The sequence below is a fragment of the Caretta caretta genome, chromosome 4 (genome assembly GCF_965140235.1).
Source record: "Caretta caretta isolate rCarCar2 chromosome 4, rCarCar1.hap1, whole genome shotgun sequence".
Lineage (NCBI taxonomy): Eukaryota > Metazoa > Chordata > Testudines > Cheloniidae > Caretta > Caretta caretta.
Window position 1 is genome coordinate 126041160 of NC_134209.1, and position 16245 is coordinate 126057404.

Sequence of the window (16245 nt, forward strand, 5' to 3'; positions counted from 1 at the left end):
CCAGACAGCCTCTCTCCTGGAACATACTCCATCAAATGAAGCTCAGGACAGAAAGAATCTGGGTCACACTCTTTATCTCAAGTCACAAAACTATTAAAATTCCAGAAGGAAAACTATCCAAATACAATACTACATCAATAAATAAATAAATAAATAAAAATTTAGAGACACACCCATGTGGCCAGAATTTGGATGTCCTTGGCAAGAGAAAAAGGCATGAGATCTGCTGTCAAATTTTTATATCCACCGTACAATTCAATTTACTAAAAATGTTCATGTTAATACAAAAACACTTATATTTTGTAAATTTAATACAGGGAGAACAGTTACATGTAGATTAACAAATGAGATACAAAAAACAGTCTTTGTTTACTAAAATAAGCAAAGAAAAACACCCTAAACCATCTACAATCTGTTTATAATCCTGCACGCAACACAATTTTTAAGAATACAAAATTGATTAAAGATTAAAAGATGTCAGTCATATTTTGCCAAACAAACAGAGGATTCAAAAGTATTTCCTTAACAGCTTCTACAGAAGCTCAAGTAGGTTCAAACATCTGCCTGGGTGGATGAATGTAAGTGAGAACGAATTTGGCCACAAGTGGTTTTTCATATGTTAGCAGTTTCAATATTTATTAAAATCTGATATGACAGATTTAGAATTTGAAACTATTTTCACAATTTAAAAAACTGAAACATGATGTTTCGCTTCAAAGAACACAAAGTGAAAATCTCTACTGTACCAGTCTAAAAAAATATAAATTCCTGTTTCAAAATAAGAACGGTCATTTAATTACTGAAAAAAACAGAGATAATACAAACTGTATTCCATTGAACAGTTTAGCCTTTCACTATGATACAAAAAGTTGCAAAGTAATACAAGATCTCCTTTCTGAAAGCACCAAATATCTAAAGATTTTAATATTGTATTGCAAAATGGTCTGACAGAAAAGTTTCACATTACTGTTTTTGTAAATTAGACCCAAGTCTCAAGATGTGCTTTATAGTTTCAAAATATTTACATTTCAATACAGATATAGTACATACCTTATCAAAACCATGTTTAATTTTCTAGAGTATAAAAAAAACCAAAAAAATATTCCCAGATTAGTAGGTTGTTGCGGGGGCTGGAGGGGTTGTGGGGTTTTTTGTTTTGTTTTTTTGTTTTTTTAACAAAATGTGTTTTTCCACTGTTAACAATTAGGAACTACAGGCATTTATACAAAATTCAAATGTATAATATATCTCCAGCATCAAATTAATTATTTTTTTACCTGTAGAAATGTGACTGCAAAATATGTGCTCAATTCATCACTTGCTGTACATGAAATTTAAAAAAATAAAATGGTTTACAATTTGTGACAAGATAACCGAGAAAATTCTATACATGTACAGTGGCCAGTTATTAAACTTCACTATCAAACATCCTCCTTCCCCACTAAAAACTCACCTTCATTCAGCAAGGCACTTAGCACATGAATCATCCTATTGACTTCACTGAGTAGTCACACAGCAATCAATGGGAGTTGATTAGGCATGTGCTTATTATTATTATTAGTAAGTAGCTTGCTGAATTGAGGCTTACATGTGTAGATTCTAACATGCAAAATCTTCAAATTTAGGATGTCAAAACAAAGATTCTACAGAAAATGTGGATAGGTACTGGCAATGTAGAATTCTGCAACATAATCTCTCTTTTTCAAGGCAGCAGTTTGGTTCTCCAGCTAGTTCTTCCTATCTATGCACTAGCTGCTAGGCTGGCTGGGGTCCTGGTTAAAGGCTCTATCCTGAAAGTATACATTTCTAATCGGATTACACATAGCACTGATCATTATGCCCTACAGCATGCACAATCCATCGGAATCACATCATGCCAGCCAGTAAAGAAGCCAGACCTCATTTCATGCACTTTAAGTTGAGCTTCTGCTTGCTTGCACAGTAAGTAGTCACCTGTGTCCTCTTCCTGCTCTTACACTTGTGTGGCACAAGACACAACTTGGCCCGACTGTACAACACAGAATTAAGTTTTCCTTGCCACTCCACATTGTGGGTCTGATTCTGATCTCACCAATTCCTCATTTACACTGGTGTAGCTCCACTGAAGTCAGTGAGGAGTTACTTCTGTTCCTTAAAATTGGAGTTTAATCAGATTCAGCACCAGTTTTTCCCCACTATGGCATTTTTTTTAAATTTGCTACTAAATTATGATGAACACAATTTTTTTAATTCATAAGAGTCAAAGATACTCTTCATTAGACTTATGCCTGACCTCTGAACCATTAAGCTGTAGTAGTAAAATTCAGACTGAATTCAATTAATTTCACACAGGTCATATAGTTGGATATTTTAAATCCCTATTGACCTCGCAACATAACGTTACTGCATATAGTGTCCTAGTGAAGAGAATTGCACTAGAATGTTTTCAGAGCAAATCATTTCCAGGTCTCTTTCAAAAAAGCAAGGGATAGCCATAACACTTATTTCAGGCATCCAAGTGCTATGTAGTGTTTAGTGCTCAAGAGTGGCTTCTCATACAGTTTATAATTCCTATTACCACTCTCCCACCTGCCAAATATAAAAACCCTCCAGTAAAATATTTACTGTCTCCCTTTCCAAACAAATTAATGGCACTCATGTTAAAATAAGAGCAGTAAACTGACAGTTTCTCACTTGTGGCTTTCTAGAGGAAGAAAAAGAACATCCCAGCCTTTGGTTGCTTCTATCAAATGTCTCTGTCCATGACTTATCCATTCTTCCTGGTCTACATATATCCTTCCACAAAACCAACACTTAAACATACACTGCAGTGTTTTAGCTGGTGAAGTTTCCACTACCCGGTAGTTGTTTTTATGGGTCTTTTTTAGCTTCATTTTTAAAAAGTTCTGCTTTTTCATTTGGCTTGTTGTTTCCAAGTTCTGAAATGTAAGCCGTTTATTATACTGTTTCACACCAAGACAACTACTCGTTCTTTCTGATAAAACAACTTTCACAATATTGCCTTTATACTTGTTGACAATTTTCATTATATTAATTACCTCTGCTGAATCAACATCAGGATGATTTAATACAACTACAGGCTGGTTACGACGAGGACATTTTATCAACTGATGTTCTCTAAGTGGTACAAGCCTAAGACGCCTTGCTGTCAAAAGAGGCATCGCCTCAGAAATGCAACTGGTTTCTGAGTAAATTCTTGTTTTCTTCTTAGACAAATAATCCCTGGACTTTGCTTGTTTTACCTTATTTTTGGGTCCAAGTTGATCCTTTGAAGTAAGTTTGCTCTGCTTACTTAGCTCATCACTTTTTTGATGCAGTGGTATAAAATTTTGTTTGCTATTACTTTTTGCATTAGCCTCTCTTTTTGGTCTGTGCCTAAGTGACATATTTTGATTTCTGGACTGCTCATTAAGTTCACTCTCATTTGGCAAAGGTAGGTTACTGCTTAGTTTCTCAGAAATGCTGAAAGGAACTGGTCGTGGTAGAAACATTTCGTTACAACACATCGTAGCAGATGACATTTCATTCTTATCTCCTTCTTCTTTTGTGTTCTCACTCCTAGTGACATTCAGGACCTTCAGCACTGTCCCTTTTGGAATGAACACTGGAGTAGCAATGTGAGTGTTTTTAGTCATTCTACTTTTAGCTTTTGTTGTAGCTGACCGTGATTGTGATGGTTGTTTATTACACAGTTCATTACCAATCCCACCATTCTGTGGTGTTTGAAGTGAAGATGCAAACTGTTCCAATTCAGTAGCAGGGACTTTTTTTTCAGAATTTGCTAAAGTTTCCTGAGGCAAAGGCATCTTCTTATTAGAAGCACAACATCTAACAGGCATAGGTGAAGCAACCAATGTAGATTTCACATTACACTCCGCAGCGGACATCAACTGAGCAATCTTTCTACACAACATTGTTGTTGACTTTTTATTGCATGCAGTATTATCCCACTTGATTCCCTCTGGGATGTTTTCAGCCCCAGAGCTAAGGGAAAATACAGATGAAATGACAGGACCCTCAGGAGGGCTGTCCTTATTTTCTACATTCTGCAATTCTAAAGCTTCTAAAGGATTATTCTGACAATCAGAGATCTCTCTGTTTAATTTACTTAAGCCAACACTTGATTCCTCTAAACATGAACTTTTATTTAAAGAGAACTCTCCCCATCCTTGAGAAGTTTTAAAAGATTCTTTAACCAAACAGGTATCAAACAAATGTGTTTCCAGAGAGCTAATGATCTGGCTCCTGCATTCTTTGTCATCACCATTAAAAGGCAATATGTCCTTTTCTCCAAGGGCAGGAGATGAAGAGGAACTGTTGCTCTTCTGAGCCGCCTGCAACAAAACAGTCTGGGATCTATCACTTTCAGAGGAAGCAGCATATGCACGTGTGGACATGTCCAGGGCCTCTTTAGAACAGTATAAATCATTTTTTGCATGTTTTTCCTTATTTGAGGATTTAGGACAACTTATTTTTGATTTATCCTGCCTAGGTACATTTGAGTTACAGTCAGAATTGGAGGAATTAAGACATTCAGAGTTCTTTTTGTATTTATTATCCGAAGCAAGCATGTTACTAACACTAGATAAATTTACAGTTGCTTCAGTGGTTAATTCATTTTGAGCAACAGAAGTTATTCTTTTTCCTTTCTCTGTTTGTTCTGCACCTTGATTCCCGAGTTCCTCTTCTTTACAGTTTATAGGTTTATTACTTGTTTCTTTCAGAGGAATAAGTTTAAGAACCAACTGCTGTGTGCCATTCACTATTTTTATGTCTAATAACTGAGCTAAGCAGTTAGAAGGAACTACAAGTTCTGAAGGTGCAATCACTGTTAATGGCATTCCTGGCTGTACGGGCTCTTTTTTTGGAGAATAAACTTCAACTTCCACATTTTGGTTCTCATATATGTTTACTTCAGCTGGTTCCAATACAGTTTTATCTTGGACTGATGTCGTACCTAGGCTACATTCTACATCGCCAGACAAACAAACTGTTTTGTTCATTTCATCTTGCATTTTGCTGCAAGTTGTACTTGATGATAAATCTGAAGGCTCATTCCGAAGAGGAATTTTTTGATCACACTTCTGCTTTTCAGAAAACAAAGTGCTTCTCTTTGGTAAGCAAGATCTCTTTTGCTCTTGTTTTGTAACCATATTCATTGGCCCCTTCTCAGTAACTGTTTCATGTACTCTTCTGGTATGTTTTACTATATAATCATGCCTAACAGCACCATATTCACAGTATTCACATTGATATGGAAAAGTTCCAGTATGTTTCACCAAATGCCGTTGGAATTCTCCTTTGGTGTAGGATACATAGCTACAGTGGGCGCACACAAATTTAATCTCCTCATGCTGAACAACATGCTTTTTATACTGCAAAGGATCCTTTGTTGAAAATCGACATTTATCGCAGTAATATTTGTCTGGTTGAAAGTTTTTTACTTTAAATGTTTTCTGAGTTTTACTTAGGGATGGTTTTTCTTGATTTTCTAAATCTATGGCAGTGGCACTGTCAGCTACACAATGGAAAGTCGATGGCGTATTCAGACTGCACCTGCGGCAAATGAAACTTTTGTCTTCAGTCTGTCTGGGTTTGTTATGCTTTAGTAAGTCAGGCACTAGAAGTTTCTGCACGCTTCTGCACTTTATACAAAGGACCAATGGCAGCTTATCCTCAGCTTCATCCCCTTGATAGACACAGTTCTGGCCTTCAGTCCCTTTTGGTTGATTTGCTTCATCCTCATTGGCTTGCTTTGGAGATGTAGTCAAAGAATTATTTATGTCATTAACTTGGCTTGTATACAGTTTTGGTAAAATTTCCCTCATTTTCTTTATCTGCATTTCAAAACAAGTGGCTCTTGCCAGTTTAGTCAAATACAATGGCAATGGACACAAACAATTTTTATAGTGACAGTCTCTCAAATGTGTTGCTTAGTTATCATTCAGGCAACTGCTCTGGAGAGTGTGTATTTTTATCTTTATGAATAAGTATTGCTTCAAGTTCTGAAACCATAAAACTCTATTTTCAGTTCTCTACTGGATTCTCTCAACTTGCAGCACTAAAAAATAAAAGCGAAAGACTGGGTCAGTTAGTGAAAAAACACTTTGAAAAATTGTTGTTACTTGGTAAGTAAAATATTTGCAGTATAATAAAAATAGCTGACTGTTGAAATACAGTTTGCAAATCTGTTTCTCTGCTTTATTAGGCATATAGTACATACAACCATTAAAGTGTACTCAATGTATTCTTTCACAGGTGCTTACATTTTGCAGCTATGATCTGTATTATATAAAATTCACACAATACAGTGTTCTATGGTATTCTCTCCTATGTATTTTTTTTAATTCTTTAAAAAAAATGAAATTTGACATAAGGTTACTGAAGCAGAGAGAAACCTCTCTGTCATTTGAGAGCAAAAGCCAAATTATCAAATGGACACTAGAATACATTTCCATGTCTTGTTTATGCCGAGGACTGAGAAGAGGTAGGTCTAAAATTTTCTGCCCTTACTCATTCAAATCTACCTCAATAGTCTTTGTATTTGTTATCCATCAAGATCACATTCCTAATTACCATGAGTTTGTCTACACCAAGGGGATTTTTAAGCTATTTGGAAATGCTTCAAATATGTAACCTCACTAAAGCAAGGTTCTCTTAGTCAGTGTCAAAGTTTTTAATCAAAATAAATTTGGATAATCATAAAAAAGCATGTAGCTTACAGTTGGCCAATCCTACCACTGATAAGGACAAACGAGTTTATTTGATGTACATTTTTTTATTATTTGTATTGCAGTGCTGCACAAAGACCCAAGTCAAAACCAAATCCCCACTGTGCTAGTTACTGCATAGGTAGAGCCCTTCATGGATACAAATGTATATCCACGGATATAAACCAGAATCCGTGAAACTGCAGAGCTCTCCCGGGAACCACAGTGGCAAAAGAAGCAGAACGTGGGGCTGTCGCTCCCAGGAGCCAGTGCCCTGCTCTGGCAGCTCCTCTGGCACAGCTGTACCACCCCCAGCCTTGCTCCCATCCCTTCAATGCAGCTGTCTGCGTCTTCTGTCTGGGGGTGTGCGTGCCACTTGAACACAAGAGCGCGACCAGGGATGGCTGCCGGTGAGCCTGATGACCACCTCAATGGGTGGGGCTGAGGGCGGTACAGCCGTGCCAGAGGAGCTGCCAGCACAGAGCACTGGCTCCTGGGAGCAGCAGCCCCACATTCCGCTCCTTTCGCCACTGCAGTTCCCAGGAGAGCCCTGTGGTTCTGCGGATACTGATTTATATCCATGGCTGTCCGCATCCGTGGGTATAAATTTGTATCCATGCCGGGCTCTATGCATAGGCATACGATCCCTGCCCTGAAAAGATTACAATCTAATTTGAATACACAAGATGCAACAGGTAAGAAACGGAAAAAAAAACACACAAACACAGTGGGACAGAAGATGGAGGACAATGGCAAACCATGTAGCATTAGCCTACACAAAATGACAGGTTTCAGAGTAGCAGCTGTGTTAGTCTGTATTCACAAAAAGAAAAGGAGTACTAGTGGCACCTTAGAGACTAACCAATTTATTTGAGCATAAGGTTTCATGAGCTACAGCTCACATCCAATGAAGTGAGCTATAGGTCACGAAAGCTTATGCTCATATAAATTGGTTAGTCTCTAAGGTGCCACTAGTACTCCTAAACAAAATGTATTTCACAACCTGATAGTTCCAAAATTCTTTGAACAACAAAGAGCAAAGGAGTTTTTTTCCTGTGGTTTTTAAACTTCATGTAAATAGAATCTGATCCTCAGCTGTTGCCTAGATTGTGAGAAAGCTTATATGTTAAAAAATAAAAAGTTTTGTCCTCAAAGCATGCACAAAGCTCAATAAAGATTAATGATTGAGACTCTCCTTCTGTGTCGCACCTACCCAAGAAGCAACATGTAAAATCCATTCACATCTTCCCTGTACAAGCATTTCTATATATGAAGATGCCATTGCATAATGCTTATCTAGGTACGGAGACATTTCTAGATGATGTTGCATAGCAACATAACAGTCAGGAGTCACCCTCTCCCCTCCCCTTGCTTACTTATAGGTAAGTAAGGTTTGGGCTATTGCCCCAAGAGCATGATGTTGGAATTACTTAGTAATATCATATGAAGGCAATGCCCATGTGAAAGAGGACACTTTTACACAATGATGTAAGTCTTAGTGTCAGCCTGAACTTTGGTCGGAATGAGTTCCAGAGACCTTCCTTGTGAATGCACTGTGAGTTCATTTGATCTTGAATCTGTGTTCCATCCATTAGTCTTCTTAGGAAATACTGCCATGGAAAGGGATTGATTCTCAAAGATATCTTGGTTTTAAGTCCATCCAGGGCTTTGAGGAATTACCTCAATTTTTATGAAAATCAAATGGCAGCCAATATAATTAATAGTACTGTGTTATGTACTTTTACTGGTTCACTCCACTTAGCAGATTAGGCGGTATGTGCTGAATAAAACTGTAGTTTGCTGATAGCCTTTTGGATGAAGCCAAATTGTAGTAATCCAGTCTCATGTGGTAATAACTGTAGCTAAATTCACATCTGGAAGCAATATTAGACTCCTGCGCAGCCAAAGGTTGGCTGTTGTACAGCCATCTGGATGTCTATGAGTAGGTTTTATGACTCCAATGCTTTGACAATATTGACAATTGGAGGGTATGTGCCCTCATTAGAGAACTAGATGAAAATTCCTATTTGTCCCACATAGGTTTGTCTCTCTTCATACTAGTATCACGTCTGTACTAGTATCCAAGACTAGTATCCAAGTCTTTATTTCTTTTGGACATAAATATGACAGGCGTACCGCTGTGTTTCAGGTCAAGAAGATGATACAGCACTTTACTTGATGTTTATATTGGTGTTAAATTTAAAATACATTTTCTTCAAAACTGTTGCATCCACACAATTGTTTTGAAGCTGTCTGCAGCACTGAAATCTTAATGAAACTTTCTCTCAATAGCAAGGATGAAATGAACATAAATGTTCTCATTCTCAATCCTAAGCATTTTTTAAAAAAAACAAACTATGTGCAACCATCCATAGACAAAATAATTGCACTTAACCAAATAGGGAAACAAAACCTTCTGGCTTCAGCTGCCAATTACATGATCACAAAAAAGAGCATTAAAAACTCAAGTGTTTTCCTATGCTATTAAAAAAACCTAGCAAGGCAATTTTCACAAAATATGAAAAAATGAACAAAAGTGTATCAAAGAGGCAGGCCTTAGCAGAACACGAGAGATTTTGAAGTTTTTTTGCAACAAAACTATTTAAAGATCGTTTTGATTTAATAGACATACAACTGAGCTATCAGTTGAAAAGCTGAAAGTCTGATACAGTAGAAACTGAACTGGGATATTTTCGATACTCTATTGTCCCTATTGAGTTTTCTGAACCGAACAGACCTTATATTTAGAAGAAATCCTGTATTTAAGCATGTGGCAAACCCCATGTTCAAATTAAATTTGTATTAGAATCAAGAGAATGAAAATAAAAAGAATCATTCAAATAGTGTTCTGGGAAAAAAAAAGATTAAACAGCAATCTGTCGTCTTAATGACATGCCCTGTTTTCTTTGCCAAGTCCCATCACTGGTTATTCTTGAGTGCTGAAAGTCCAATCTGGAAGGTTTTGGTGTGAAGGGTTCCATTTTGTCATTGTGTGGGATAGAATGAATGAGAAGAAGAGAAATATAGATGTTTTAATAAGATGTGAGAATATTCCAGAACATGGTGACTATGAATTGTGCAAATCCACACAGTCTCAGGAGGCAACATACTTCCCATTCACTACACACCAGCATGACAAATTATGTAGAAAAACTGGACACTTTGTAGCCTACCTTTATACTCTTCAAAGTATTCATAGAGATACAATGCAGAAGGTTAACTAAAGGAAACAGTTTCTTCAAAGTGCAGCATAACCCAAAAGAGCACAGAAAAGTACGGATGACTATAAAATCCAAAGGCATCATTTTGTACCTCTGCTCATGTCCAGCAGCAGCCCATATAACAAAGAAAATATTTAAAGAATGGAAGAGAAGAGAATACTGAAAATGTTATAATGTTGTAATATAAATCTCCTGGAATACTGTTTTCAGTTCTAACTGCTACCTTCAAAAGATGTAGAAAAGTATTAATAAATTTTCAGAAACAATATTGTACTAAAAAGCAAGTGAGCCACCAAATTATACCAATGGAACTTTCTTTGGCAGAAATAATGGTGTAGAAGATATTTTGTTTCCAAATGAACTTCTAGCCATGTAGCACAATACTTAATGTATGTGGAGTTCAAAGTTCTTCTCTCTTTAAAAATAAACAGAAATATCAATACACCAGATTTTTTAAAAAGCAAAAACCATACACCAGTTTTTAAAGCTTGCCTTTATTATAACATATACAATTATTTTATATTATTTCACATCCTGCCAACATGTAAAAAAAAAATCTCCATTTGAATTATATGCAGAACAATTTATTGGGACCTCCTATAACGTGAATTATACAAAATATTAAGTTAAAAACAAACTGGACATTTTTAAAGCATAGCTTAAATGTATTTTGTCCCATGAAAACAAGAATGTATTGTAAACGCACTGCACAGTATTCTAGCCCCAATCCTGTACTGAGAACTACAGGGGTCTACCACATCGTTCAGTGAAGGACAGGGCCCTCAATTTACCTTTTACAAAATGCTGCTATCAACCTCAAGCAGAAAACTACAGAGTAGTCCTATTGCAGTAACCTGACACACGCACCTTGACATGCTAAATATTTATTGCACCTATAGTTACCTTTGTAAAAGGTACTTGAGATACCTACACTTGTTTATGATTAGATGTATAATTGCCAGCCTTTAAAATTAAATATCAGAGTTTTCTGTTGCACACATTTATGCCCATAAAAATAATCCTTCAATAGTCTAAGCTTGTTTAACCAGGGTTTAATATTATACTATTCTATACTTACTAATAAGTAAGGGCTAATAAGAATACAGTAAAGAAGCATGGCATTGAAGAAAACAGAGAACCAAGGGTATGGTGAAGGGTATCCAATTTTAAAAGTATGTATCTCTTAGACCCAGACCCTGGAAACATTTTACTACCATGAGTAGTCCCACTCACAGTCTTCTTAGTAGCAGCATGGAAATTTGCTATTGGAAAATATACTGCAAGACATTTAGCCAAATCTGAGTTAATGCAGGATTATTCCCTACAGCATATTAATTATAAATCACTATTTGTGTTTAAATCCTTTGAGGAAATATATTAATTCTACTACTGTCTTAGGGGAGTTTCTTTTGAAACAAATTACAGATAGAACAGATTTCATTTAATCATTAAAGGAATCTCCTTCCTTAGAAGTTTTTAAGGTCAGGCTTGACGAAGCCCTGGCTCGGATGATTTAATTGGGGATTGGTCCTGCTTTGAGCAGGGGGTTGGACTAGATGACCTCCTGAGGTCCCTTCCAACCCTGATATTCTATGATTCTATGATCTATTCCAGCTCTTCCCCATAGTATTTTATTGTTAATTTGTATATTAATGCCATGTACTAAACCTTCCTCAGTAGCAGAACCACTAACCAAAGTTCCTATTCAGTACCAAGACAAAAGATTCAATAGTAATCTTGGGAAAACAGAGTACGTGTCGATGGAAGGGCTCAGAAAAAGCCTAACCCCATGGCCACACACAAAATTGTTGAATAGCCAGAAGTTGCATCCATGTGGGCTGTGCGCCCAAGGAAACGTTACTGGGAACCGACTGGAGCAGACAGCCTGCTCCCTCCCTGCACTTTGCAAGGCTCAAAGCAGGGTCCCTGATCCCTTCCTTGGGGAAAGGAGACATTCCTCGCCGCCTGTAACTACAAAATAAAAAGGGGGTAGGAGGGGGAAGGTTTTTCCCACTAATCCCCGCAATGCTCCGACCGGCCCAGCGAGGGCAGTACAGCCAGCACGGAGTGCGGCAGCAGCAAGTCCTACCACCCCCGCAGCGACGAGTGCAGCCCCGCCTGGCCCGCAGCTAGGGGGACCCCCATTCCACCGCCCGTGACGAGGCGGGAGCTGGAACAGCAGGACTCGGGGCTGCAGCAGGTCCCGCTGCTGGGGACTCCTCCCACGACGGAAAGGGAGGACGCAGCCTCCCCCTATGGCGGGATAGGGAGGGTGTCCCCTTGGGGCCTACTCGAGGGGCTGCCTCCGCCCGGGAGGGAGAGAGGGGGGCTAGGACAGCCCCCACCTCGGGTCACAAAGGGGGGAGCTGAGGACCCCGAACACCCACAGCTCACCCAGCAGCTCAGACGCCCCCCGCCTCCCTGCCGCGGAGCTGCCAGCAGCGACCCCCATCCGCCCGCCTACGCCTCCCGGGGGGGGGGTCGGGGGAGCAAGAGCGCCCCGTTGCCAGGTACTTACCCTCCGTGGGTGAGCCTGCGCCCCCCACGCGCGCTCAGAGCGCGCCGACGCGGCTCCACGCCCTGCGCCGAGCGCAGCAGCCAGCGAGCGTACAGCGGAACTGACCTCAGCGCCCCCCCCCCCCCCAGGCGCCGCGCCGCGCGATTGGCCAGCGCCGCCGCCCCGCCCCGCCCGTGGGAGAGTAGAGCTCTACAGAGCCGCCGGGAGCGGGGCGGGCGGCCGCGGCGGCAGAGGGTCTTGTTGGAACGCGACGAGAGGCGGGCGCGCGGGCTGCTAGTGCCACGTGGGGTTGCCCAGGGCCAGGGCTGACGGAGCCTCCTGCCCTACAGGCTGCGCAAGGGTCAGCTCCACGGGCCCGCTGGGCATGGCAGAGCTCTGCTCGGGCGCGCGGGGCGCTCTGCTCGGGCGCGCGGGGCCCAGCCCCGCCGCTGGGGCTGGGTAACAGTGTGTTCGAAAGAGTCTACAGTGTTTCCTTCGCATGGGCCTGTAACATGGTGGCTTTCGAGGTTGCGGCGCCTACTTGATACATGGAGGGGCATAATATGGATGAAAACAATCTGTTGCAAAAGGCGATTCACTGTAGCTTCCCTGGGGAGTAAAATAATTCTTTAAACAAAGGAATACTGTGGCAGAATAGTGGGTTCAAGTAAAGTCAGTCTGGGAAATAGTGTGAATTCAGAACATATAGCAAGTGTAAAATCAGCGAGATGTTAAATTTCTCTTACAAACGCACAAACGGACGTTTAGTTTTGTATTGCCCCCGTTTTAGTCTTTCTTTTTCCTGTGATTCTTTGACAGATGCATTTGTTTATAAATATACATTTGCAAAGCACTGGGCACTTCACTGTCATTTTAAATAATCAAGTACATTACTGTTCTTTACATCTAAAACAACATTTAAAAAATAATTTCTCATGAGGGGAAGATGTAGTAAGCATGACACACTATATAGAGATGTTCTGCAGTATTAAAGCACAATGGTGTGCAACATGAATACATGCAAAAATGTACAACTGAATCAGCAGTTAAGTGAATTAAAGCAAATTTTGAAATGCATTATAGTATCTCTATAAATATCACAAAAATACTTCCAAAAGGAACAGTATACATGGAAATATGAATATGCAGGGCAAAATATCTGCATAAACTTTATTCTCATATGTTTGTATGTAGTCTTACATTTTCATTTGTTAAAATGTTAACCACAATTTTGGCTCAGATGATGAGCATTCCCAGAAATAAGGTTTCTGCCAAAATCAAAGATGGTCACATCAGAAAAAGCTGTCAGTAATAGCATGAGGAAAGGTTATTTTATTCCAAGGTGATCGTATTACAGTAGTATGTTATTGCAATTGCTCTTTTAAATATCTCATCACTGCCATTGACTCATGCATAACACTTATCAACGTGTATTTCAATGGGACTACGCAGTAGGGTGATGAGCAGGATTTGCCCTTTAATTAGAGTTCAGTAACAGGATGATGTATGCTTTAACTTTTTATTTGTAGTGGAAACTGTCAAAACAGCTCTTCTTACATGTTATTCTCAGGCATTTTCCAACCAAATCTAAATTTCATTTAAAGGGACACTGGAAATTGGCACAAAAATGTGGGTTTTACAAAACTGCAACACATTTTCTCCCGCAAAACATTACATCTCTGGTAAGGTGTGAAATTGGGTATCTCACTACTCTATTTCAAGACGAAGCCAATTTTTACTTGGGCTACATGGTCCTTTTCGAGAATTTTCACCTTATAATAGAGTCTGTCACTACATAAGATCACATCAGTGGTGCAAGGGGATTTTAACTCTTACCAGTATGATACCGACCCCGCTCTCCCTCACAAAAAATGTTCTGTGACTAGAACCCTGTGCAGATACATAAGAACATAAGAATGGCCAGAACAAAGGTTCATCTAGCCCATTATCCTGTCTTCCCAACAGTGGTCAAAGAACAGGGAATCATCAAGTGATCCATCCCCTGTTGCCCATTCCCAGCTTCTAGCAAACACAGACTAGGAACACCATCCTTGCCCATCCTGGCTAGTAGCCATCAATGGACCTATCCTCCATGAATTTATCTAGTTCTTTTTTGAATTTTACAAATTTATACCTGGCAGATGTGGATATTCATGGGTAGAAATGTGTATCTGCGGAACTGCAGCGGTGACAGGAGCAGAACATGGGGCCACTGCTCCCCGGAGCCAATGCCCCGCGTCAGCAACTCCTCTGGCACGGCTGTACTGCTGCCAGCTCTTTCACACAGCTACATCTCCTGTCTGGGATCTGCACAGCCCCACCAGAAGCCAGGGCTGGGGGTATGGAGCTGCTGGTGCAGGGCACTTGCTCCTGAGAGCGGCGGCCTCGCATTCTGCTCCTTTTGCTGCTGCGGTTCCTGGGAGAGCCCTGCGGTTCTGCGGGTACCGATTTCTATCCCCAGATATCTGCATCCACAGGTATAAATTTGTATCCATGCAGGGCTCTACAATTCATTCTTGAAAATGTGTCTTTCCAGTACGGTGTATTGTCTTAATGGTCCAGCATACCTGGCCATACTGACTTACCTGCACCATTGGCTCACATACACCTGATCAAGGTTATATTCAATTTAGCAAATATCTATTTTGGTTGAATGGGTCCTATGACTGGGACTTATACGGAGTTGTATTTTGTGAGGGGCAAAGTGTCCTTCAGTTCCCATTGACTTCCTTGGGAACCAAGGGCTTAGCTAACCCTCAGCAAGATCCAGATATACACATTGCCTCTGCTGGGCTCCCTTAGATTTGGCTCAGATGCTTGCTGCGCTTTTTGGCTCTTCAAGTGAGAGAGGGAGGAGAGAAGAGAATGGTGCTACCCTTGCACCTGCTACCTACTGGCAGTACTAAAATGAGGGGCTACCCTCCCTGACCTTTCTTACATACTTTTGTTACCCCAAAAACAGAATTTAGATACCCCTTAGAATATCTTACCTATTGCCCCCTTCCAGACTTACCAAGGCTTCCCTCAAAACAGCCCACCTGTTCACCAATCTGTTCTCCTAAGGTATGGGTCTCCAGGGTGGTTAAGGAATATCTTGGGCTTGCCAGGGATTCCCTGTTTCAGAAACTCCTCAGAACAGCTCAGACCTGTTATCCCCAGAGGACACATATACAGCCCTCCTTTTATGATTGACGCAAACAGTGTTCCAAAACAAGGCCCCCTTTAACACAAATCCTTAGCACAATAACAATCTAAAACACTAATCCCTTACAAGAGTTAAAGAGCACCCCAAACCATACTGTCTTATAATTTGAAATGATGCTAAGTGGCTGTGCCCTACTTCCAATGGCCAGTTCTTCACAGGTTGCTGACAGCAGTTCTTAAATGTTCTTTAGGTCTTACATGTATAAATTCCTTTCACAACACAACATATATCTTTATTAACACATGCACACACACGTACACTAACACTATTCGGTACTGTAGCTATAACTATAACTTTGTCTGACAGACTTACTTCGTTGACTATGCTGCACTGACTGTGCACTCTCTCTCTCTCTCTCTCTCTCTGGATCTCCTCTCTCAGACGTCTCTTTCTCTCCACACCGTCTCTATTGTGTGTCTCTCAACTGCCAGCTGACTTTCATACCCTTCGGTCAGAACTTTAGGTGCGTGACGTCATCCTACTTGTTTACCTGCTCCTTCTAACAGTCAGTTCTATTTTTAGACTTGTGATCATTATTTCACCCACTGACTTCTTGTTTACCACCTTTTCCCCCACCAATTTGGTTTTCCTGTCACTTCTATAGTTCCATCT

General features: G+C 40.1%; 1 protein-coding gene across 1 annotated transcript; it reads right to left on the reverse strand.

Moving 5' to 3' along the window:
• Positions 1 to 57: 57 nt before the first annotated feature.
• Positions 58 to 12536, reverse strand: ZNF518B (zinc finger protein 518B). Its single transcript, XM_048848844.2, has 2 exons — positions 12450 to 12536; positions 58 to 6061 (listed from the first exon to the last, which is right to left on the reverse strand). Exon 2 carries the CDS (start codon positions 5841 to 5843, stop codon positions 2670 to 2672), a length of 3174 nt encoding a protein of 1057 aa, XP_048704801.2. The 5' UTR covers positions 5844 to 6061; positions 12450 to 12536; the 3' UTR covers positions 58 to 2669.
• Positions 12537 to 16245: the final 3709 nt, after the last annotated feature.

Coding starts and splice junctions, on each gene's coding strand:
- ZNF518B (XM_048848844.2), bottom strand. CDS start 5,843: ATGCAGATAAAGAAAATGAGGGAAATTTTACCAAAACTGTATACAAGC.